This window comes from Protopterus annectens, chromosome 6.part0, assembly GCF_019279795.1.
Source record: "Protopterus annectens isolate FY-2018-M chromosome 6.part0, PAN1.0, whole genome shotgun sequence".
NCBI classification, from domain to species: Eukaryota; Metazoa; Chordata; order Ceratodontiformes; family Protopteridae; genus Protopterus; species Protopterus annectens.
The window spans coordinates 936598577-936626057 of NC_056737.1; the positions used below are offsets into that span (position 1 = coordinate 936598577).

The 27481-nt window shown below is 36.7% G+C and overlaps 2 protein-coding genes across 2 annotated transcripts in view; one reads left to right on the forward strand and one right to left on the reverse strand.

Moving 5' to 3' along the window:
• The window catches only part of DDX24 (DEAD-box helicase 24), a 416990-nt gene extending 393417 nt beyond the window's left edge, over positions 1-23573 (reverse strand). The window contains exon 1 of the mRNA XM_044074590.1: positions 23319-23573. The gene's annotated coding sequence lies outside the window, so the exon portion shown is untranslated. The remainder of the gene's footprint in view (positions 1-23318) is intronic.
• Positions 23574-23666: 93 nt separating this feature from the next.
• PPP4R4 (protein phosphatase 4 regulatory subunit 4) overlaps positions 23667-27481 on the forward strand; it is a 2733238-nt gene continuing 2729423 nt past the window's right edge. Inside the window, exons 1-2 of the mRNA XM_044073596.1 lie at positions 23667-23795; positions 24265-24338. Coding sequence (XP_043929531.1) covers positions 23706-23795; positions 24265-24338 — 164 coding nt within the window. The 5' untranslated portion in view covers positions 23667-23705. The remainder of the gene's footprint in view (positions 23796-24264; positions 24339-27481) is intronic.

Below are 27481 nucleotides of genomic sequence, written 5' to 3' on the forward strand. Positions count from 1 at the left end.
CCATTTAAAAGAAAATAGGCAATGGGGGAAATTAATACTTCCAAAAGGATATGAAATAAACAAAAGTTGCACCAGGGAAAGTGACTCAGTGTCATTGCTGTGGGGAAATAATAATGGAGAACCCATATTTTGGGATCAGATACAGGTAGGGAACAAACAAATTATTGTGGGAAGAAGCAAAAGTAGAGTTTAATGTGAAAGAAGATAGGATTAGATACTTCTGTTTGTTGTAGGAGCTGAAAGATGGATTACACAGGCACATGAGAAACCACAACTATTAGAATACATCATAGAGCTGTAACAATGATAGATTTGAGAAAGTTTCTGATAAGTAGAGCAGATAAAAGACTGCAGGAACTAAAATTCAATACCTATGCAAGTTTTAAAATATCTTAGGAAAACCTAATACAAAAAGAATATCCAGACTAGGAATGGACTGAGATATATTTAGTCTCCAGACAAGCTGCAAAAGCTAGAATGTTTAGAATCTTTGGGTTTTATATACCCCATAGGTTAAACAAAATGTTCTTAAATCCAGAAGTTGCTTGTTGGAGGTGTGGCACCAGGCAAATGGATACGTGAGAGCATATCTTTTGGGAGTGTGGATGGAGCATTACATCAGTATAGAAGGGACTTGCAAAACATGATTAAGTTAGCTGACAGAGGAATATGTGAATGTAGATAAGGAACTGATGCTCTTGTGTTGGTATAGGAAACAGGTACCCCCACATCTCAAGCACATAATAGCGTTGTTATTTCTAAAAGCAAAAAAAGGAATAAGTATAAATTGGAAATTTAGAAATAGCCCTGAGGCTAAGGAAGTTAAGATAATTATGGCGCACATAAAAAACTGGAGATTAATAAGAAACAGCATCATAAATCCAACAGGCAAATATACAAAAAATGGGAAGTCTGTAATAGGATACGTATTGACTAGGGCAGCTGAAGGTTCAAATTTGAATGCATGTACAATACAATAAAATTAAAAGATAAACTGAGAAATTAAATAAGTAATCTGTATTGAAAGCCAGAGGAAGGAAATAAATATCTTTATTTTTTCCCTTCCCTTTCTCTTCTTTTGTGGTATGTTGGGGGAGGGGGTAATGAGGTGGATACAAACATATGTGTAAAGAAATAAAGATCGACCAGAATAGAAATCCAGTAAATATTATAGGATTCTAATGAACTTTCACTTGTACTGAAATGGCAGTAAAATGACATTGTAGACTCAGAAGGATTAAGTTAATTTAAAATTGCAAATTTAACTACAGTTCTCCTGAGATGTTCAGAAAAGTGAACTGTGTATGAGGAATGCACAACCTGTAAGCTAATAAATTCTTAAGTACTAGATAGTTGTCCTTGTGAACCACCTTAAGCCTAGACAATTTCCCTTAGTGATAATCAAACCCTTCACTTATTGCTTGTGAAATAAAGATTCTAACCATTATACCAACCCACAATGTTTAGTCCATTAACAAAGGGTCACTTCTAAATAGAAATGTAGGATAAAGGAGGGGTCTAGAATAAATTATAGTAAGAAAAGGAGGGATGGAATAGTAGAGGAAATGGGAGATAGAAATATTCTAGTAAAAGTTGCCTGTGTTTTTGAGTGGACTTTCAGGGATGTTTATTGTTCCAGCAGTTGGTTAAAACATACAGAAGTAAAGTTTTATAATGATGGAATTAGAGGGAAAAGACGCCACTGGTACCAAATAATTATGCAATAATAGAAAGTGAGATGAAAGTAATTTAGATGTCAAAGCTCTGATACATCTAGGGTTATTGATAAAATAAAAAGTCCATAACAGTTATCTTCTGCAATTGCAGTTTTCAGTCTAACATCAGTAGTATCTCAGCTCTTGTCTGGTCAAATTCCCTTGTCATTCTCAATCAGTCTTTGCATTCTAGTTTATAACAATATTAATTTCCTCTGTGCTTGCTCCCATCTTCCCTTGAAATCCTCCCAATAACTCTCTGGTTATCTCCCTAACTTTCTCTCTCAGTTATTTGCTGATTTTTTTCACGGTCCCTGATGTTCCTTCCTAATATATCCCCAACTTACCCAGTAACAATTCCTAGAACTGGCTATAGAAGTGACCTTTCATAAAATAATCTCTAATGTTTCTTTAGGGAGCTACACTTCACCAGACATGGATGAAAATTGGAACATGATCACATAACCTCAGTGGACCATTTTGATAGTCCCATACCATATAAGAACTTTCCTCAGTGAGCAGAATTTTGTCAGTTCATGCCTGCCATCTCTATGAATAAAAGGTATATGAGTACAGCAGTGCCTGTCCTATGAAACGGACATCTGTCAGCCTCACTGTTCAATAATTCCATATAAAATTCTTTCACTTGCTGATATCTGACACCATCCAGGCTTACAATGTACATATTTTGTTCCACAGATAATATTCCAATCACTAAGGAGAAATGTTGCAACCTTCCAAAATGTTATTTATTGGATTCATATCTTTCTTAGCATTACACATTATTTCTCTGGGTGGACATACATTGCTCCTACTGTCATAATTTAACCATCTCAGTAACCTTTTGTCAGTGCATAGCAGTCATTAGGATCTGTAAATGTTTCTAATGTCCAAAATTAGCACCTTGAGTCATCAATAAAACTACCTGCCTTCTTCTACAACCTTGGTAGGACGCACAAGTCCCCACTATGGAACCTTTTTGTTAATGCTTCGTGATCCTGTTCTATCATAGGAGTCTTCTGAAGTGCTATATTTGCTAGTGTATGCACAGCAAAACCATATCCCTTTAACTAGGTTGAGCAAGTCATTTACATTCCATAAAATCCCCGAAAACTTACTATATTACAGACTTCCAAGATGGCTGCATATTGAGTAACAGCTTATTTCTAGCTCTCCCAGTGAGAAAACAGAGAAGGCCAGTAGACTTGCCTTTACGGGTAAATTTCAGTAACTGCCTAGTAAGTGCACTTTCAGCAAGGAATATTACTTATAGGTGTGGAATGGAACTTGATTTGCAGCAGTGAGGATGTTTCTTGGGGAGGGGGGGGGGGGGGCCCAGAAGGGAAAATATAAAAAAAGGAGAGTAGATTTTTGAAGACGTTTATGAAAATATTTGGCATGGAAGATGTAAATTCAGTAATAGAAGTTTGGAGTGAATTTACATATTATTCCCCAAGATATAAAAACTGGGCTAAGCTATAAATAATTTACATTTCACAGGAATATCTGCATGTAATTGAAGGTCTTGATACCCACCCAATAACTATTTTAGATCATGTAACAATAATAGCTAAAATAAAAACACAGGGTAATGAAATAAAAATGAGACATTGGTGCTTTCCCACCTATCTGTTGAAAAGGGAGGAATTTAAGGAATGGGCAGTGGAGATTATTCAGAGGCTGTTAGAGAGGAGAAAATTTCTTCTGAAAATATAGCTAGAAAGTGGGATAAAATTAAGGTGGAGTTTAAAAATAGGGTGGAAATAAAATAAAGGGAGCTATGGTTAAGAAGTAACAAGAATTATTTAGAGGGACTGACAAATGTGAAAGTATTGCAAAATAGAGGGAATCTCACAGAACAAGAAGAGGATCAACTGCAAAATGCTAGGTAGAAAATAAAGTATTATCTTTATAATATGTATGAGCTTAGAAAGATTGCTATTAAGCATTTTTTATAATAACACTAGAGCACAAAAATTTTTAGTACAACAACTCAGGCAATAGAAAATAGAAAGGGCTGTCACCAGACTTACGGAGCCTATAACAAAGAAGGTAACAGGAGATCCTGTATAGGTATTAGAATATTTCTAAGAAAGTCTCTATAAAGCAGAGAAATATGAAAATCAAAAAAAGATAAAAATGGAAATGTTTATGGAAGAAATAAATATGCCAAGATTAGAGGAAGATGAGGCTCAATTACTAATTAAGTTAGGACAGGAGGAGATGAGTTAAAAGTTGTGAGGTATAACCAATCTACAGGAAAGTCCTCAGGAATGGATGGTATTCCTGTGGAAGCTTGGAAGCTAGGAGGAAAAAACTGGTAAGGATCTGGAAGGTTTTAACAATATCTTAAGAGGAGGAGGAGGAGAAGTACCACCATCCTGGAAGAAAGCAGTGGTAGCTGTAATACCTCTTTCTCAGCATCAAGACCCAGCAACAACAATGGTATTTTCTTACATTGTACTTCCCCCTTGATCATTACTGTTCTGTTAATGTCAAATATTTGCCTCCCCTCCACAAAACCACATTGATCCATATCTATCCATTTTGGCATTACTCTTGCCATTCTTTTAGCCATTATAGACAAACACTTTATAATCATGGTTTAGTATTGAAATAGGCCTGTATGAAGCTGGAGCTGATGAATATTTACCCTCTTTAGGTATTACCGTTAGCACCGCCTTCTTCCAGGATGCTGGTACTTCTCCTACTCTCACCAGATTATCTTATCTTGATATTTCATAATATGTCTGGCCACCCAAATAACCATTTGAAATGTCAGGACCCATTAGAGTGACTCCTGAAATATGGACCACATACTATAACTCTATGTCTTTCTGAAAAATTATGCACAATGCCAAAAAAATAGCAGAATAAAGTCTCAAAATCAGGAACACATTTTAAATATTACTCTAGTTCACATAAAATGTTAATAGAATAACACCTTTTACATCAATATACAGTTTTTCGGCAAAAAGAAGTATAACATTCTGATGTCTGGATTTGTTGATTATCTGTAATCCCGAATGATTTACCCAGCAAATCAAACTTTTTATGAAGGGCAAAGTAAATTATGAGGCAAAAATCAGGGAAGGTCTGTAAAATCAGGGGCAGTGACAGGTATGCATTGCTCTTCAGTGTAGTAAATGAACATGACTACCCATGCTTCTGTTTGATGACTGCTAAACAACACTGATCTGGCATGGCAGTACCAAATATGTTTCTATTTGCTGAAATAAGTACTAGTATTAGTATAATAAGTAGTATTGCTGTGCGTGTAAAAAATATCACAGATTTTTATCTGTGACACACACCCAATAATGCTGGACCACAACATTATTCTTCTAGGTATCAGTAAAAAATGAAGCTAACAAGTAAATATATTTCAAAAGTAAGTTGTAAAATAATTTTTTGAAAGTCTGCTGGTCCCACTCCTCAGACCGTATTAATGGTTACTGGGGGGGGGGGGGGGCCTTAATCATCCTTGACTGTGTCAGGGACCCACAAATGCTGTTGCTAGTTTTGGGTAGAGGAAGAAAAAATGCATTAGTTGTCTGATTATGCTGAACAGGACTGAGGCATGAGCCTGTTAGGATAAAGCTGATAATGGCCTCTGCACTCCAATGCACCCATTCTAAAACAGCCCTGCTCACGTGTGTGTGTTTGAAAATTTACTGTAAGTTATATGTGGGGGGGGGGGGATTGTGTGGTGATTACTTTAATTTTCATTATAGTCAAACCCTTAGAGGTGTCCACAGCAGGTTATTATACCTTTTGTTTGGGCTGGGGATAGTGTGGTCATTGTTGTTTTTTTTTTTTTTTTCCCCAAAGACCTCAGAGGTGTATCAATAAGGTTGCAGTTGCTTTTGTAGGGGCAGTGTACTGTCTAGGAGCAACAAAGTAGAATATATTACTGCAATTATTATTTGTTCACTTTCCTCACAATTACACATCAGACATGTATACAGGTGACTGCTTTTGGTGGTTAGGGTTGAAGGATAGGCATGCCATGTATATGTATGGCAACAGTCACTTGAAGTGCATGACTGTTTTGGATGTCTGCTTTCATCCCAGTCTAACACCAGAGAGATACATAGACAGCGACTGCCTTTTTAGGGAGGTTAGGGAGGCAGGCAGTATTTTCAACTAGGACCCGTGTATCCTCGCAATTGTTTATTAGTTTATTGTGAGCTACTATTTTGTCAGTTTTGAATATTAAGCCTTGGCCACCTCATATCTTCCTTGAAAGAAAAAAAAAAAAAAAAAAAAAGACTGAAATTATTTTTTTACTCATGACTTTTTGTTTGGGGCACCATTGGAGTAAAATGTTGGGAATTGCTCTAAATGAATCCCAGAGCATCTCTAACCCCTGTGATTTCTGGGGCACTGGCTTATTTCCCAAATGGTTTTTACTGTGTTGTCTTGGTCAGGAAAGGAGTGGTGAAAGGATGCAAGAAAATTAAAGCTAAACAACAACACGCGGAATTTCTTTCCTTAATTATAATTTCTGTTCAAGCCATCATTGGATGAAAATGTTGTGTAAGTAGAAAAAATATATATATGTTAAAATGCACTTCAGAGCATACAGAAAGTTAAAGCTTCTTGAAAAAGCTGAAGAGTAAGGTAAGATGCGAGAAATGGAAGAGAAAGTAATGTGCATGGTATGGGGAGCCCAAAATGGGAGAAAACAGAGGGGATCACTGGAAGATGTTTGCTTGTATTTGAGGGTGGCTGCAGCAGTAGGCACTGTCTGAGGTGCCATTTCATCTAACTCCAACCCTGTACATAGAGTCGTTACAATGTATCATTGTTGCAGCTAAATACCAGTAACTGTAAATGTCCCTTTGTGAAGTGGGCCAACATAGGATGGTACATAGGCCTATTGTAATGTTAGAGAATTGTAGCTACAGGTCAGTCTGTGCGTAGTACTCCTAAAAGTTTGCAACATGAACGAAAAGTCACACCACAAGTTCCAGGCCAGATGAATTCACTCAGTTTAGTACACAGACTGATTTATTAAAATAAAAAAAAAAAACTTCTGCAGTAAAAGTTAACAGCAAAACTTCAAACTCTTATACCATTAAGAGCAAATAACACTTCTCTGTTGCCTTAGCTTTCAGAAAAGCATTTTCAGAGTACATCTCTCTGCTAGTAATGTTTGTTTGTCTTTTCGGCTTTTCCCGGTTAGGGGTTGCCACAGCGGAACTCCGGTCGCTAATGACTTTTAAAATAAAGATTTTTTTTATGGTGCCGAGTTGCCAGCCCGACTCCCAACTTTCAGCAAAGGCACGCCCTTTCATGCATGTCTTTCGGAGGCCATTCGACTGTGGGGAGGACATGCAGACTCCACACAGAAGGCACTCCAGCAATGAATCGAACAGGAGAATCTCTTGCTGTGAGGCAACAACGCTACCGCTGTACCACCGCGGCTTCCACATCTCTCTGCTAGTAAGCATACACTTAAATACATACATTTAATCAATTAAATAATCATCCAATTAAGAATTCACTAAAAAAGCCAACTAAAAATGTTAACTTCTAATATTCTTTTATAACCTTCTTACATTAAATGCTTCCAAGAGAATTCCCTATTCAAACCTCTTGGAAACATTGTGCCATATTTTAAAATAAATATTGCTTCCTTCCTTCTTGTGTTCCTTAATTTTTTCATCAGTACTAAACCTAGTATTCACTTGTTCCATAACAGTTACCTATAACCCCTGTGTGTCTCCATTATGATGTTCCTTAAAGTGCATAGCTACAGGACTCTGAAATCGTTGCTTCTTGATGTCCCTTATGTGTTCTTTTAATCTTGCAGCAAAGCTTCTTTTGCTTTCCCCAATATAAAATAATCCACAAGGACATTTTAAACTATATATAATCTTTTCACTATTGAAAGTGAAGCTGCCTCTGTCAATTTTTTCCCATTAATACTTTCAAAACTATCCACTATATGTTTGCATACTGTGCAACTATCACATGGAAAAGTTCCATAGCTCACTATATTATTTTCTATATTTTTTGGTCTCTCAATTTTTCCATGTACTAACATGTCTTTAAGCCTCTTATATGAAAAACAAAGTTTGACATTATTTAGGCAGGATTTTTCTTTCTGTATACAAGACCAATAATACTTAACTATTTTCTGTGGACCTGCGGTGGTGGTGCTGCGGTAGCGTTGTCGCCTCACAGTAAGACGCTGTCTGGTTCGATTCTCAGCAAGAGCGTCTTCTGCGTGGAGACATGCATGAATGGGCCTACCTTCGTTGAAGGTTGTGTGTCAGGGCTGGTAACTTGGCATGTAAAAATCAACTACCAATCATTAGCGGACCAGAGTTCCACTGTGGCGACCCCTAACTGGGAAAAGCCGAAAGACACAAACAATACTTAACTATTTTCTCTAAAATATTAGAAAAATTAGAATATTTAGACACAACATATAGCTCACTTTCTTTGTCTTCAGCATTCTTTTTCTGCATTATGTTCTGCGCTTTATTCACTTTTTATTCATTACTTTATTATACCCCAACCATACTTTCTCTAGCTCATAGCCTCTTTCTATGAACATGTTAGCTGTATTTTGAACTTCCTTCTCACATTCCTTCCTGACACTACAAAAACGTTTTACCCTGACCATTTCCCCATAAGAAATGAAAGAAATAGTATGGGGGTGACAACTAGTTCCATGCAACATAAAGCTTGGTTGTCCCATTTTTCTAAATATTTTAGTTTTAAGTTTGCCAAGTCCTTGCCCTTCTATTGTAATATCCAGATAATTTACTGTCTTTCCTTTTTGTAACACATCAAACTTGATCTCAAACCTGTTCACTTGCAATTCTTGAACAAACTTTTCCAATTCTCCATAACTCCCCTTAAAAACAAAAATCAAATAGTTAATGTATCTATAAAAATGAACAACATGTTTTCTATAAAAATCATTCCTATACACATATAAATGTTCAGAGACCCATGAATAAGTTACCATATGTGGGGGCAAAAGCTGCCCCCATAGCAGTCCCACACGTCTGATGATACAGAGAGCCATCAATTTCAAATATATTATTTTCCAAACAGAACAATGTCAGTTCTATGATATAATGTGTACTGGAGCTCTTCCCCCCCAAAAAAAATCTATAGCTTCTATGCCATTATTATGTGTAATGCTAGTGTACAGGCTGACTACATCTATCACTATAAAAAAACATGTTCTTCTGCCATGTTATTTTCTTTACTTTATCCAAAAACTCAAAAAAGCCTTTGATATATGAAGGTAATTGTATCACCCTTTTTAACAAAAACTGATGCAAAAAAAAACATCCCAAATTATGATGCATCACCTTTTTTAGCAAAAATTGATGCAAAGAAACCCCCCAAATTATGGGTTACATAATTGCAGGCAGATACAATGGGACAGCCTGGAGGATTAACCACGCCTTTATGTATTTTAGGTACACAAAAAACTTTGCCAACTCACTGCTTTTATTCAAGAACTTATTTTTAGCATCTTCATGACTAAAATAATTTAGTCTAACCCCTTTATGTATTAATTCTTCATAGTTCTTGACCATCTCCTGATAAGTTAAAAAACTTACTTTTTCATAGATTGTATCATTTTCTAGATGCTGTAAACACATATTTACATATTGTGTGTAATACGTTATTATTAGTTGTCCCCCCTTATATGCAGGCTTAAATATGAGTTCCTTTCTTTCCCTTAATATTTTTAAGGTCACCCATTCTTTTTGTGTCATATTATATTGAATTTCATGTCTAAGAAACTTTTTGCACTCTTGTTCAATTGCATAATTTAACATATGATGAAACATTTCAATTTTGTCACACTTAAAAGGAGGCATGAATTTGCTTTTATAAGAAACACCACTAGTATCAAAATTAGTATAAGCATTGCATTCTAAGTCAGAATTACAAGAAAAAAAACTCTCTTCATTACTTGCAGCATCTACAAAACTTACATTGTTCACATCTGCTTCTAAACTTTTTGTTTGATTTCCAAAGAAATCTATTAAATGTAACTTGTGGACAAAGTTAAATATTTTCCCCTTTAACTCATACATTCTGGGAAGAGACATTGGGATAAATTTCAAACCCCTATGTAAAACATTTTTTTCTTCATCACTAATAATGCATGCAGACAAATTTACAATATATTCAAAACCACTCACATTTATATTATTAAAAAGTCCAATTTTATTATGTTCATTTTCCCTGTTTGTTGGTTCGGGAATTATATCTGGCACCATGCTGTTGATCCTGCCAACTTCTCTTCTTATTCGTAATCCAAAACAAAGATGATGACAGCCTAAAATACGTTTACCGTAAAGGTAATACTATAAAAAACCTAATAGAGAAGGGTTCAAAGAAACTTGATACCAAAGGACTATCAAACAAAAGAGGGCTGTTTAAATGTGGAATATGTAACTTTTGTACTCATTTAATAACTGGTGACTGTTATTACCTAAAGGCAAGGAAAAAAACTTTATTTGAATGCATTTGCAAACTGTAATACAAAAGGAATAATATATTTATCAATATGTAAAGAATGTGGTTCTTTTTATATTGCTAAAAGTGAAAGAAAGTTGAAACAAAGGATTTATGAACACCTATATGACATCAGGACTAAGAAGGACAGTAATGCATTGTACAAACACACTTGTGCTTGTACAGAAGCCAAATTTCAGTTTTTTGGTTAGAGGTGGTGGAAACTGACCCTAAGGGAGGAATGTGGGAAACCAGAGTGGAATATAGAGAATTATTTTGGCAAATTGTACTCAAGTCCACCAGATTCTCAGGGCTGAATGACATGAGCTCCCTGGGTCCAGTACTTAAATTAAGATCTGCTAAACTTTGAGAAAAATAACATCTTTGTTTACTTGTTGTAATAAAACTATTATATAGGTCATTTACTTAACTTACACCCAATTGAGATATTTTTTAAACTACTTTCTTGAAATATGGATTTGTAATTTTGACAGGTATATACCAACACAAACCACTAGAGGGAGAAAGTGTGTACTATTTTAATTTAAAAAAAAATGTGTGTTATTTATAATTTTACATTTTATTATATGTTTTTTATATATACTTAATGTTTCAAGATCAAAAACCAGTGATTTTTTAACACAAATACTCATTTTTATAATAAATCCCTTACATTTATATATTTTATATATACTTCTAACGCAAAAGTTTTTAAATATCTATTTAACTGAATTTCACATTTCATTGGATGACAATTAATTGCTAGCCCTACAAGTTAAGGGGATTGATGGAACACTAACCGCTATCTGATGAAGTTGATGACGAAAACAACACTTTTGTAGAACGTTAATGGTTTTCACTGTATTCTGAGTGTACCTATATTTTTGCATTTTCGTGCTGGTTCCGGTCTACTATTAAACGTTTTTATGCCTGTGGATCCTTGGTGCTTCTTTGTTTTGGATTACAAGTCTGCATTTGAGCACCAACCGTTCTTTTTAAACGGTTTCATAGTATTTTCGGATGGATTCAGAAGGTACCTCTAGTATGGATAACATGCAGCGTGGCTCTGAACTCGGAGAGCTACGCAAGCTTATTGGTCAGCTGATGCAGTCGGTGGGACTTCTGACACCCATGAGCCAATCGATGGCCACGCTGCTATCGTCGCGACCACCTCCAGGGAACCAGGAAAGCCTACGCTTCACAAGGACAGAAAGGTATCTGTATTAGAAACGGATAAACGAGCGAGTGAAAAACAATGGGCTAACAAGCACTAGTTTTGAAGGCTTTCCCAGGATATTTATCACTAGCGACAATGAGGGGGATTCTCCTAAAGAAGCGAGGAGCATTACGAACATTATTACGAACCAGAGGACAATTGAAACTAGTAAAATTGTAACAGGTACCAAGAAACAATTTTCTGATATATTAAATGCAAAATTTGACTTTAAAAACAAAGCTCCTGTGTCTGTTAACAATGGGACATACAGTAACATGTTGGATGATTTGGATTTTTTTCTACACAAATTTAAAATGTTAGAAATGGACAGTGCATATTTGAAACATTGCCTGTCATTAAATATAGTACCTAAAGGACTGAGAATATGTAAATATCCTAACAATGTTATTGAAGGTAATGATTTTCATGGTGATTTAATAACTGCTTTTGACAAATGTGGAATGGAAGTTGAGAGCAATTATAAAAAACAATGAGATGGAAATGGACAGGTTGTATGTTAAAATAGAACACATTAACAATGGTATTACAGGTGACTTGGTTTTCACAATAGAAGATGAAAAAGCTAAATATTTTAAACTATTAAAGAATATAGAGATTAAGTGCACAGAAGTGCAAAACAGGAAATTTAATAAGATAGAAAGGGATCTTAATGAATATAAAGCCAAAACCCACTACCCAAGACCCAAATATAGAGCTAGAAGAAATAGTGGTGGTTACTTTTGTGAAAATTTTGAATCTAAAAGGTAATGAAGATGTTGTTTTTACCGATGGAAATTTTGATACAGAATTCCCGCCTTTAAGAAGGTCTGAAAGGCTTAGATCAAAAAATTGTGCTGAATACAATTCAAAAAACTACAAGGGCAACCAGTGGAGACCTCAAATGAGGAATCCAGTAAAATGGACTTAGTTGAAAGTATAGTTAACACAAGTGGACATACAAGGATTTTAGTATTTACAACTATTCTAGTTATTCTATAAACACTACCACTTTGACTTATTTTCTAAAGGGTTTGGGTTTATACCAGTACAGAAAACCAATATTTTCAACTTATTAGTGGACCTCAAACTATTCTTAAGGAAAAAGAATTTACAACTAATTTTCAATGGTAAAACCAACCAAAGTAATGAGAATAGTTTAAGACGAAAGAGTACCTTTAACCCCCCACTACACCCGCAACTAAAAAATTTTGAAAGAACACTAGAGAACACATTAAGAACATCATTAAAACAAAACCTAACATTACCAGAAAAAATTTGTTGGGGGAAATTTGTAATGATAAAAACCTTAGAGTCATGAAACCCGACAAAGGTGGGGGAGTGGTATTTATGGAATACATAACATATGAAGGTAAAATGATGGAAATTTTAAATAATTCAGAGAAATACGTTAGAACTTCCATAAATGAGATTAACATAGCCTACAAGAAGATCCATATACTTCTCAATGACTTGCTTATCGAAGGGTCGATTGATTTAGAAACTTTTAGATATTTGAAAGTGGAAAAACCCAGAGTACCATCTATTTTCGGAATTCCGAAAATACATAAAGATGTCAACGACCCACCTTTGAGAGCAATAGTATCAGCTGAGGGTTCTGTAACTGCACCCCTTGCAAAATATGTGGACCTAAAGGTTAAGGGTCTGGTTATTAACAACAAAAATATTTTAAAGGACTCATGGGATTTATTACGGAAGTTAGATCATTCACTATGTTCTAATGAATTATCCTTTGGTACTTTGGATGTTATAGACCTTTTCACCAGTATTCCCCATGACATTGGTTTAGAATGGTTTGAAGAAATGTTGGTATAATACCAAACTCTAACACACAGTGAATTTAGAACTGTATTGGTACTCATGGAAATTGTGTTGAAGTACAATTTTATATATTTTGAAGGGGAATACTTTAAACAAGTGAGAGGTGTGGCTATGGGTGCACCTTGTGCCCCTACATACGCTAACATCATCATGGCTTATTGGGAAAACCACTTTTTGTTAAATTCCATATAAAAAGACTACTGGTTATTTTATGGTAGATTCTTGGATGACCTGTGTTTTCTGTGGAAAGGTGATCAATTTTCCTTCGAGAACTTGGTTAAATATCTTAATAATACGACAAGTTTTTTAAGTTTCACATACAAATTTGAACACCATACATTAAATTATCTGGATATAACCATCACAAAAAATGGAAATCAATTTGTTTCGAAAGTGTATACAAAAGATACATTTTCCAATTCCTACTTGCACTATACTAGTTCCCACCCCTACCCTCAAAAAAAGAGGAGTGATTAAGGGACAGTTAGTTTGTATAAGTAGGATGACTTCTGATAATGAGTGGTTCAACAAGGAATGTGAATGGTTGAACAATTTTTGAATAGAGGTTACCCTGGTAGTTTTTTTGATGAAATACACAAGGAAGTAATACAAGGTAGGAATACCAGGTTTGCCCCAGTTATAGGTACAGTGTTAAAACAAGCAGCAACGCCTTTTAAAGTGAACTCAACAGACATGTACAGCGCAGGTATTTTAACTACATATGATGGCCAATCTGGCCTGATAAGGAAAATAGACAGAGTGGGGAAATTTTGCTAAAATATCTGATCTTAATTACATATTTGATGACAGCCTAAAATACGTTTACCGTAAAGGTAATACTATAAAAAACCTAATAGAGAAGGGTTCAAAGAAACTTGATACCAAAGGACTATCAAACAAAAGAGGGCTGTTTAAATGTGGAACATGTAACTTTTGTACTCATTTAATAACTGGTGACTGTTATTACCTAAAGGAAAGGAAAAAGAAACTTTATTTGAATGCATTTGCAAACTGTAATACAAAAGGAATAATATATTTATCAATATGTAAAGAATGTGGTTCTTTTTATATTGGTAAAAATGAAAGAAAGTTAAAATGAAAGAAAGTTGAAAAAGGATTTATGAACACCTATATGACATCAGGACTAAGGACAGTAATGCATTGTACAAACACACTTGTGCTTGTACAGAAGCAAAATTTCAGTTTTTTGTGTTAGAGGTGGTGGAAACTGACCTTAGGGGAGGAATGTGGAAAACCCGAATTATTTTGGCAAATTGTACTTGAGTCCACCAGGTTCCCAGGGCTGAATGACATGAGCTCCCTGGGTCCAGTACTTAAATTAAGATCGGCTAAACTTTGAGAAAAATAACATCTTTGTTTACTTGTTGTAATAAAACTATTATATGGGTCATTTACTTAACTTACACCCAATTGAGATATTTTTTAAACTACTTTTCTTGAAATATGGATTTGTAATTTTGACAGGTATATACCAACATAAACCACTGGAGGGAGCAAGTGTGTACTATTTTAATAAAAAAAAAGTGTGTTATTATTTATAATTTTACATTTTATTATATATTTTTTATATATACTTAATGTTTCAAGATCAAAAACCAGTGATTTTTAACACAAATATTAATTTTTATAATAAATTCCTTACATTTATACATTTTATATATACTTCTAAGGCAAAAGTTTTTAAATATCTATTTAACTGAATTTCACATTTCATTGGATGACAATTAATTGCTATCCCTACAAGTTAAGGGGATTGATGAAACACTAACAGCTATCTGATGAAGTTGATGACGAAAACGACACTTTTGTAGAACGTTAATGGTTTTCACTGTATTCTGAGTGTACCTATATTTTTGTATTTTCGTGCTGGTTCCTGTCTACCATTAAAAGTTTTTGTGCCTGTGGATTCTTGGTGCTTCTTTGTTTTGGATTACAAGTCTGCGTTTGAGCACCAACCGTTCTTTTTAAACTGTTCTCTTCTTATTCCCTTGTTGTAACACAGGTTGGTCACGAAAATTTCTGTTGAGATACGATACCCTGGATTCTGTCCCTTTGGGAGCCATGGGTAGTCTTCCCATTCTTTCCCTTCCGCTGATGAGGCCCCACTTTCAGCTGATGTATAATAATTCATAGATCATTCAGTTACCTCCTTCCCCTCCTTTATGAACATGCTGCTTTTTGTTAGTTCCAGAAGAAGAAACTAACGCTTGCTCGCGTTCGTAATCCTGAATGTCTCTCAACATTTTTTTTTTCTTTTTACGATCAATGAGCTCTTTTTCATAAGTCAACAATTTATCATTGACACTCTCCAAATAGCCTTCAAAGGCTTCCTGGCTGATTTTACTTGCAATATTTGAACAAACTTGTTTGAGTTCAGATTTCAGTTTAGCCCTCTTCAGCATGTCTCTCTCCACCAAAATGCTGACCCACTCAGCACTACATTTGTGCACTGCTGCCACCCAGCATTCATGAAATGCTATGTCAGCTTCACTGGTCAAATTAAATGGTGTTAACTTTTACTGCTGAAGTTATTTTTTTATTATTTTTTTTATTTTAATAAATCAGTCTGTGTACTAAACTGAATGAATTCATCTGGCCTGGAATTTGTGGTGTGAGGTCTGGTTTGTTCTACAGTGTGGTGCTTTATTTATGAACTAAAAGTTTGTTTAGGAGGGGTGGCAGTGAGTGGGTGATACTTAACAGTGGAAGTGCCTAGTGAATCCCCAACTTGACATTTGCTGGGGCCCCCAAAGTGCTAATACTGGCCCTGAAAAGCATTAGGCAAATCCTAATCATTCAGCAAAATCGGGAACTTCAGGTGATGGGATGATATTTTTTAACTGTCCTAAATAATGCCTAAAATGTTAGGGTGGTAGTAGGCATCTGACAAACTACGCTACTGCCTTAACATTCTGAGCACTATGCAAACATACTACAGCCGTTTAATGTTCTCCATTTTCACCCTTGATATTGACTCAAATTTCAGTTTTGTCTCTCTTAAAAATGGTAAATTGCACTCAATAAATAATGACTAAGTAGAGTTATAGACTTGTTTTACTTCAGCAAATGTGTATTAATTTCACAATCTCTTATTCTGACAATGTTTCTCACGTTTTAGTGTGCCTGGTTATTTCAGGATTCGTCCCCGATTCTGTTGAGAATGATTTGTCCCGGATTTGTTGAAAGCTTTGAAAAATTGTTTTCACACTTATTTCACTCGCTGTCTCCGTCCTATATTCATAACAAACATGCTCAGAATTAAAGTTGCATAATTTGTACTTTATACTAAACGTGCTGACAAATGCACAACGAAATAAAATGCTTGGATGCTAGATCCCTGCTTCACTACATTTACAGCAAACAGTGTGTTTATTGATTGTCCTGTTGCAAGGCTCACATTAATCACTGGGGGAGATGCTGTTTACAACCTTCTCCTCACTCAGTCTGTCAGTTTAAATGGGCTTACCTCTCAAGTGTCCCAATACCTCTCAACTGTACAGATGTTCGCAGAATGTCCAGATTTTTGCCTCATATTTTCGGTCTGTTTTTCATAAAATTGGGTTTTCTGGCAAATTAGTGGCAAACCATTAAAGACTGAAGTTAGAAAATAATGACAGACTTTTGAGTTTCAACCTTCATACCCTTTAGAAAATGCATACTAATGCAAAACCTTTTATTCTATAAACTTCAATATTTAAAAATTGTCTCTGTTTTGGGGACTTTGTATCACTTTTATTTACGGCTTTTTCCAGATTTCTTGGTCTGAGATTGAGAGGTACTCTAAACTCTGTGTGTCAACAGGGCCGGTGTTAGCATTTTGGGGGTCCCCTAGGCACTTCCTGTCCAAGTATCACCCTGTCACTGCCACCCCTTCTAAGCAACCTTTTAGTTCATACTCCAAACTTTTAGGTGTAGTATGCAGAGACTGACCTGTAGCAACAATACTATTACATTACAACAGGCCTGTGTACCACACTATGTTGGCCCATCTCACAAAGGAAGATTTACAGTTGCTGGCATTTACTTGCAACAGTGATACATTACAACAACTCTATGTACAGGTTTAGACATAGGTGAAATGGAGCCCTAGGCCTACCATTTCGCCCCCCCCCCCACAGACACCCTCTAATCCTCCCCTATGTTTCCTGCCATCTTGGGGTCCTCACATCATGCACATTACTTTTTTTCTTCATTTTCTCACATTTTGCTTTACTCTTCAGCTTTTTCAATAAGCCATAACTTTCTATATGCTTTGAAATGCAATTTAAAGTTTTTTTTTTCTTTTTACACAATCTTTTCACCAATGATGGCTTGGACAGAAATTATGATTAAGGTAATTGTGAGGAAAGTGAAAAGAAATAATGATTACACTAATGTATTCTACTTTGTTACTCCTATACAGTATACTGCCCTACACAAGCTATAGTAACCTTTGTACAACTCTGGTGTCTGCGAGAAAAGTAAAAGAAACAATGACTATATTGTCTTCAACAAAAGCAAGCTATAATGACCTCCTGTGCACACCTGTAAAGTTTGACTGTGATGAAAATTAAAGAAGCAATAACCACATAATCACCAGCCCCCCTCCCCATAACCTACAGCAGCTTTCTGTAAACACACACATCTGAGCAGAGCTGGTTTTAGAATATGAGAGCAAAGATAATTATCAGCTTTATCTTAACAGGGTCATATCATAGCCCTTTTCAGGTTAAAGAGTATAACCACACAGTCAAGGATGATTAAGGGAGCTCCTTGAATCCATTTATACAGTCTGGGGAGTGGGGGCCACCAAACTTCTAGAAGATCCAAGTGTCTAAATATTCTGTAATATATTTTATGCCATACCTTTTAAAATAAAATATAATGATGTGTGTATTCTTGATGTTTGCTATTGTGGAGCTTTTCTTTTCTCCCTGGGCCTCCACTGAAAATGGGTTTTTGACCCAGTCAGACTTTCCCAATTAACAAATGTCAAATAAATAAATAAAATTACTTATCTGCATTTTTTACTGATACCCAATATCTTGGCATTATCTGGTGTGTACACAGATAAAAATCAGTGATATTTTTAGATACACACACACACACACAAGCCATAACAACACCAGTTTCATACTTATTTTACCAATAACAACTGGTACTGCCACACCAGATCAGTGACTTTGTTTAGCATTACCAAACAGAAGCAGTTTTAAGTCATTTTTATTTACCTCGTTGAGGAGTAATGCATACCTGTCGCTGTCCCTGATTTCACACATTTTGGTCATAATTTTGCTCTGTCCATCATAAAAAGTTTGATTCGCTGATAAATCATTCAGGATTACATACAATCAATAAATCCAGACAGAGATTTATAGTTCTTATTGTCCAAAAATGCATGTTGATGCAACAGGTGTTATTCTATTAACTTTTTAAGCAAATTAGAATAATATTTGAGACACGCGTCTGATTTTGAGCCTTTATTCTGCTATTTTTTATGGCACTGCCTGAATTCTTCAGCAAAGTTGAGAGTTATAGTATCTGGTGTTCTGCCAGTATTTAACCTCCAGAAAGAGAAAATTATCCATGAAAATTGGAACCTTCAGCTCTTCTTAAAATCCAAGGTTTGCACTGAGATCAGTCACTCTGGGCTGTTGATCTCTCTAGTACTTACCTTGCTCATGTTCATCATTAGCTTTATCCTATTATGGTCGTATCACAGCCCTGTTCAGGTTAAAGAGCATAGTAAGGAAATTAATGCATTTTTTTCCTCTTCATTTTTCCCCAACCAGCAACAGCTTTTGTGGGCCCATCACAGCCAAGGATGATTAAGGGACCCCTGCAGTCACAGGTATTGCAGGTACCTAAAGATGGCTATGTTGTTAATTTTAGTGTAAATAACGTCCACCAGTAAGGTTTAACTAAGTTAGGGGCACTATGTTAGTGGTGAATATTGTGAAGCCTGTTACTTGACAAAACACTGTTAATATAACCGGAGATGTATTTGAATTTTATACGAGATATAACAGTTATTACCCAGCTGGTTTATATTGTTGTATTAGCTTTTGTTGGTTTGACAGACGTTACAAAATATCAAGATAAAATAACTAGCTGTGGTTGGGGGCCCCCAGCGACCACAGGGTTCGCTGGTGTCTAAAGCCGGCTATGTGTGTCAAGCAGGAGTTAGGGTTGCCACCTTTTCAAATGGCCAAAGTGGGATATTTTCGGTATAAACATCAGATTTTACAGGCCGACACACACCCATGGTTGGTACAAAGGATAGAACTTAGCTTTTTTGCCCAAATAAAAGCTTATTCTGTTTCTTGTAACATTTAGGTATTTTTTTTAACTGTTTTATGCAACTATTACATAAAATATAGGAAATAATTTTGTTCTAGAATCTCAGGACATTTGCCATTTTTTTGTCAGGACACAACTGCCCAAAGAGGGACTGTCCCTCGCAAAGTGGGACAGGTGGTAACCCTAGCAGGAGTATAGGTACAGACATTCAAATCTGGTTACCAATAAACACATACCAGCCACTTTTCAAAAATATGGAAGTGACCCCAACCATGTGACATTTTGCTGGGATTCCTGATTTTCGAGTTTCGTAAGAAACGTTTTTTTTACAACTAAGTGATGGTTGTTGAGGTTGGATATTACATTACACTGTAGACTGTGCTGTTTGTGATAACACAGCCAGTAAAGTTTCAGCACCACTTATACGTTACTGCATTTACGCCGCGCTTCGATCTTTGATATGCTACTGCTGATTATATAATTTATCAAACCCGAGGGGTCGCTTTCCCGAATCGCGAGAGAAACGGGCAAACTATTTTTGAAGCGAGTTTGCCGTACCGACGCGTTTCACAGTAAATTTGCCTCAAGAGCCCTTCTGTAGCGTCGCGTTGCTATGGCGACCAGTGAGCTGCAGTGCCAGTGAAAGTCTGAAACTATATTTTGCTTACTGTTCATGGCACGAAGGTTTTGCAAAACTCTTACTGTTATTTAACATTTTGTCTAAAGTCGTCTGGTAAGTCAAGCGAAGTACTTTGAAAGATTAACACTTTTTGGACTTGAGAAAGTGAGTGGCAGCTGTCTAGCGAGGGCTGATCTAAATAATCTGGTGACACATGCCTTATTCGCTTACCTTTACGCGCAGTACCATAACGTTTTTAACAAAAGAAACAATAGAGAACTTTAATATGTTAATCTGATTGTACCGTCTTCCCACACTTATTTTGGTCTACGACCTCCCTTGACATTTACTAAATTTGGGCTCCAGCAGCTTTGCTTCTGCATTAGGTGTTGTCTGCAAGTAAAATATACCTTTTGCAGTTGTATGGTCTTTTAAGTAGAATGACAGATAATGTGCTCCACTGGAACAACTTCATACAAAAATGTTTGAACGGTCCAATATTCGATGCATGTTTAACAAATGATGCCGTATGCCCACTGAGGCACTGTCTTCACTGTTGCCGAGATGGTTTTCAAACCTGGAAAGGCTTTATCGCCCTACAGTTTGCTGATTAACTGCAGAGCGTTACTGGACTGTGGCCCTTTAGACTTCCAATTCAAGTACTTACGTTTTACTGGGGCAAAATACTTGTTTAAGAAGTCGTGGTTTTTTTTTTTTTTTTTTTTTGGGTTATGATCACGTGGTTAATAGCTCGTGAAAAACTGGAAATATAAAAGTACAGTTTGAATGTCTTCTGTATTGCAGACAGGGCCGGCCTTAGCTGATATGGCGCCCTAGGCAAAGTAGTGCTCGTGCCCCTTAAGCCCCACCCACATTATACTCATGAAACACCCCTACAAAGCCACGCCAACAGGTAGGTCACGCCCCAAAAAAAGCCACTGCAGTCATTCACTTCCCAAGAAAACCAGTCCAGTCATTTTCTTTAATTATTTAAATGCATAAAAGAAAAGGATACCTTGTAATGTAGTTTAAACTGCAAGTAAAGATGGAAATTTCCTTTAATAAACCTGCTTTATCTGTTGCTCCTTCACACATACTTTACTATAAAAATCATGTTTTCAGAAAATAGAACCCTATGTGCCTTGGTTCAAAGGGTTGCTTAGGTTAATCTAAACAGCTTAATTTACTCTGGGTAGGCGAGCAAACCTTACAACTCAGAAAAGTAGAATAGCAACCTCTCTCATCCCTGTGTACAGAAACTTAAGCTAAACTAGCACAAACACAGATAGCCATTTAATAAACAATACAATCTTACAATGAAAAGAGGCTTAGCATGAACAGCAAAATTTTCTGCCACTGAAATTGCATGAAAACCTATATTTATAGAAAATGCATCTGGCACATGAAACTTACACATGCTCTGTGATGCACCTTCCTCATTGTATTAAATTACATTCCTTGTATAATACAGCACACTTGTTAGACCGTGTTTTAAACTTATTTTAAAAATTTTTCCAGTAAGCAAAGAAATAAAACACATGAACCAGTAATGACAAAACTGCTCAGTTCAGAACATTTCCATCATAAAAGCCTACTCAAACTTGTACAATCCACCAGTATCAGTAAATATGCACATTCTCTGCAGAAGTAAATGTCATCCAAGTAATTCCACATTAAAGAGCTCTGTAAAATCTAGAAGTAATGAACCGATTGCTGCTAGCAAGCAACTTAATATTTCATTGTTTCGTCTGCAAATAAAGTGCCTGCTGCCCTTGAGGAATAAATTGCCTATGTTGCATTAAAAAATAAGTTAGTAATACTGCAATATGGAAAGAGGGCAAACTGATAAGTTCATAGTTACTAGGTATCTCTGCCAAAGAGGACATTCTCAGGACTGCAGCATCCACTCCCTTTAAAAGTGCAACACAGTACAGTATTAGCAATCATTTCATGGGGGAATAGAATCCTAGTCTTCTGCATCAAAAGCAAGCATTCTACCAGTTGTGCTACTAACAAAACAAACAGATTTGGCAGAAGAAAAATGTGCGGACTGAGCCCCCCTTATCAAACTCTTCTTGTACTTTCCAATTAGATTAGCCAGTCCATTAATATTCAATTAGATAACAGTATAACCCACATATAGTCAAATGTAATGTCTTTCTATCCATTTATGAACAGTAAATAAAAGTAAAGTTATGCAATTATGAACTTCATTACCCAGAAAAGTAGATGCAGTGAGATGATAGTCATTCAAACCTGTTTGTCTTTGCAATACTATAACAGTGTACAATAACAAAAATAGATAAGAAAAACAGGACATTTATACTAACCAGTATCGTCCAAGGACAGTGTTGAAATCTTCTAACATAAAACAAATATGCTGGGAGAATGAGGTGCACATTCATAAAGGATGCAACAAATGTGCATGCACCATACATAAAGTAACTCTGTCTCACATACACACAACATTCTGCAGCTAAACAAGAAAAAGGAAACTTAAAACACACATCAGTCTGCAGCTAAATAAGTAAAAGGTTAAAACACATCAGTTTCTCTTCCCTGCAGCCATATGCAGTACATGTTAAGTAAAAAGTTAAGGTTTCTCCTGCCTGGAGCCGTTACAAGATTAAAACACACACCACTTTTTCCTGCCTGCTGCCTGCATCCGTTTGTACACCGTATGAGTTTAAAAAGTAAAAGGTTAAGGTTTCTCCTGCCTGCAGCTGTACACACAGTAAAAAATAAGTAAAAAGTTAACAGTAAAAGGCCGACTTAAATAAATAAAAGTTAAGGATTCTCCTCCCTGCAGCCATTAACAAACAGTAAAGCACACGACGACAAACAGTTAAATAAGCAAAAGGTTTCTCCAATGTTTTAGTTTCTTCTGCAAACGTATGCGTTCAATAACTAAAAGGTTAAGGTTTCTCTTGCCTGCAGCCGTTAACACACAGTAAGGTAATACCATAAATCAGTGTTAAACGCAGTTTTCTGCAGCCGTTATATAAAACAAAATGTTTTTAACGCAGTAAAATTAATGAGGAGCCGAGTGGGGGGGGGGGGGGGGGTGCTGTAAAATAAGAAAAGTTTCTTCTGTCTGCAGCTGTAAGTAAATAAAAGAAGCAATTTTTACCTCAGAAGCTGGCCTACGGAAGAAACATGTGCTCTCAGACCGATCTGTATTCTGCAGGAGCTGAAGTTATTTCGCACATCCTGCGTGTGCTAACATCAGGGGTTTAGAAAACAAAAACAGAAAATTAAAGGGGCCACGCGGGAATCTAAAACCTTACAGACTAGAACCGCAAAGTAAGTTTTTCTTTTTTGAAGCTGTTCTAACCAACCTGCAGCTGTAAGTGGGAGGGCGCTCACCCCGTCCCCATAGTTCCGGCTTCCGGTTACATTTCGTCAGGGCGACGAGAAAAGCGCAAACTTTGCTAATCAAAATAAATAAAAAAATGCGCCCTTTAAGAGGCTTGGTCGCCTACTTCGCCTATGCCTAAGGCCGGCCGTGATTGCGGAAATGGATTTAAATCACAGCAGCCTTTTCGGGACTATAGAAGATCTGCAGGACCTTTCTATCGTTGAAAGACCAGTACGCAGAAGTCTAAAGGTGCGTAGTAACTTAACTTTCATTGCTCAATTTTCACCTGAGCTGTATAGTCATGCGAGTACATATTTTTGCAAAACACATCATTAAACACATACTAGAAATGCTGTAAATGAAATGTATTTCTGAAGGCATCTTATCTCATTACCAGTTATTTGCTGACGGAAATGTAGTAGCATGTGGTCACTAATAAGGCCTATTTTGTAAGGGGCATACCTGCAGAAATGCTACAGCTTAATACAAAGTATGTTTTCTTTCAGATGTTTAATAACAAAAGCAGATATGCTGCGAGAAGGCCAACAAACATAATGTGTATGGTCAAACAGCTTAATTACATCCGAGTTTAATATTGGAATGGTTAATGAATGGTTGAAAATAAGCAGCATTTTAGTTGTGGAGTTATAAGAATTTTAATAACAAGCAATGAACGTTAGAGCATATTAAAATAATGTAAATGTTCTGTGATTTGCAGACACAAGAAGAAATTGAAAGGTTGACGGTTGATGAAGAGCTCAGTGACATTGAAAGAGCTGTTTATCTTCTCAGGTACTTCTAAAATGTGTTATCTCTGCATGCAATAGTTTGCAAGTGTGTCTCTAGTACTTTTTTATATTTTGATATGTGTCATGTAACCCCCACAAGTGAATGTACACAGTTTCATATCTATCCCCTCATTTTGTTTGATCTATTCATTTAAAGGAGTGTTTAATTCACAATGGCCAAATCATGCATCTCAGATGGTACACAAATTATCAAATCACTCATTATAGCTCTTGAAACTGTGCACTGTAGGAAGACAATTTATAATGTCTTAAGGCACAGCTTAATTATTTACTATACTATTTAACTCACAAGCATTATACATATTATGAGAGTTGATTTCTCTTGAGCACTGCATTTCCAGATTTGATTTTAATTGTTTGTAGCTGATTTTGCCCACCTGTGACATGTTACACCTAATTTCACACATTCTGGTGAGATATAAGGCATGGGTCAATGAAAGAGTAACATGTGGCTGTTGTTATTCTGCTAGGTGAGGCTTGCTAAACAAGTGCTACATGTCTGATATGAAACATAATTAAGCTATGGATGTTTTGCCTAAGTGGAGTTTTATAAGATATAACAAAATCCAAACCACCAGTATGGAATCATGCATTGAAACCCATATGTCACAAGATGGGTTGCAAACTGGCTCAAGGACAGAACCCACAGGGTCAGAGTTGCTGGAGCTATGTCAGACTCTAAGCCAGTCACAAGCGGTGTCCCACAGGGCTCAGTCCTGGGACCCCTCTTGTTCGGCATTTATTTTTCCGAGGTACAGGCAAACATAGGAGGATTGTGGCTGACAAAGTTCGCAGATGACTGCAAACTGGGGGCCATAATTGATACTCCAGCGGACACAAACATCCTTCAGAGAGGCCTCATAGAAATGGACAATTGGTGCCAGAGCCATGGCCTTAAGCTGAATGCCAAAAAATGTATAGTCATACCCTTTGGGAAAAACAAGGTACCCACAAATTACCACATAGGTGATAATCCATTAAGTACGGAAGAGGTAATCAGGGATCTTGGGACCCAGGTTGACAGTAACCTCTCATTTGACACTCACATTGCCAAAGTGGTTAGGAAGACCTTCTATATTGCCCACCTTATCATGAAGGGTTTCACATCTAGATCAAAAGAGGTCATTGTGCCCCTGTACTCTTCTCTTATCAGGCCAATGATTGAGTACAATGCCCCATTTGGGATGCATCTTTCCCAACACTTGCAGCAGTTGGAAAGACCCCAAAAGTTCCTCACCAAGAGAATAAAGGGTCTTAAGCATATGTCATATGCTGCCCGACTGAAAAAACTCCAGCTCTATTCAGTCGCATACCGCCTACTCAGAGGTGATCTGTGCCTGACGTACAAGGCCATGTCCAATCCGGAATTAATGGACATGCTCCACCTCAGTAAATCCAAATCCACCAGAGCCACGAGAGCAAGAGACTTAAAATTGGACGTGTTGGAGGGACAAATTCATAACCCAGAGGCTCCCTACACTCTGGAACAGAATCCCAATCCATGTTAGGCAGAGCCCCTCACTAACTCTATTCAAGAGAAATCTTGACGAGTGGATGGGAGATCGTAGGTTTACCCCGGTGGTCATCTCTGTGTCACTACTAGACAGAGGCACAGTAAACTAACGCCTAAAAGGGCGTAGTATTCTCATCCTAAGGGGTGGTGAAAGCCACACACACTCTGGCTAGGCTTATAAATGCCCCAGGGCAGATAGCCTAGTACAAACCTATGAACCTATGATAAACGTTAATGAAAAATAACAAGATATGATGATGCAACACGTAGGAAGTCTATGGTTGTTGCTACTGCAACTTTAGCTATACAAGTCACTGTTGCTTATGAACTCTCTAACAAAGTCTTTTCAGTATAATTATGATGATTTTCCAACTCCGCCAGAGAATGTAAATGTTCATATATGAAGACTGTGACCTACTAGTTGAGGTTGGAGTCGCAGATGTCAGAGAGGAAGGCAGAACTGAATGGAAACTAGAATGAGTACTTGGAGCATGTCAAAGAACAAGTAAATTCAGATTTTTTCCATTTTTTTCATTTTATATTCGTTAAGTAAAAGAATCATCTAAGCAAGTTTTAGTACCTGGAATTCATTTCTGAACTGTTTGAGAGTCGTTTGAGCAGTAGGGATGATGCATTCCTGTATATTCCCACAGCTTAACTGTGGGCCTCATGGTTTTGACTCTGGATCCCATTCTGATACCATGTCGCTCATCTTGTGTATTTGAATAAGACTATGAGGCTGCGTGTTTGTTTAAATAGTTTATCACACACAAACATCAGGATGGATAGCAGGGACATTAAACTTAAATGAACTAACTGACTGATTACTACACACATGCATGCTTACACCTTGGCTGCTCATTACAAAATGGCACTTTTGCTTGTACGTGCTCAGTACTTCTATGGATGTGCCTGCTGAGTGGTAAGCTTCTTAAAGGTATATCACACACTCTGATCTACAGCTTTCTTGGGCTTGGAAGCCATACCTTTGTTTATAAGTTAAGCAACATAGAATTATTTCCTCACTACTGTAGATATGTGATGGTTAAAGGCTAGATTACTATCTCTGTGTGTCCCTAACTAATGTGTCAGCTCTAAGGGGTATGTTGTCAGTATGATAGTTACAGGGGTGGATGACTTCCCAAAGGATACTGTTATGTATTTCTTGGCATTTAGTTTTAGTCCACGGCTCTGACACCAGTTGTTTGTCTGTGTCAGCCCCTCCTGGAGAACATTTGTGTCCGTGTATGATTTAATGACTGGTCCTAATTTGCAATCCTCTGTAAATTTAGTCAGCCAGATACCACTGACATTGACCTTGACTTCAGAGAAGTAAATGCCAAAAAGGTGTGGTCCAAGGACTGATCCATGAGGGGCTCCATTTGTGACTGGCCTCTTTGTAGAGGTGGATTCCCCTATTCTAACTTCCTGGGTCCTGTCTGTGAGCCAGTTGGCTATCCACTGGGTGACATGTGAGTTTGTACCTAACCTCTGGAATTTGCCAACAATGCTCGAGTGAGGTATTGTCAAATGCCTTGGCCAGGTCAAAGTAGGCAGTACGAACCATTTTTCCCTCATCCATTGCTTTGGTTACCCTCTCAAAGAAGTCCACC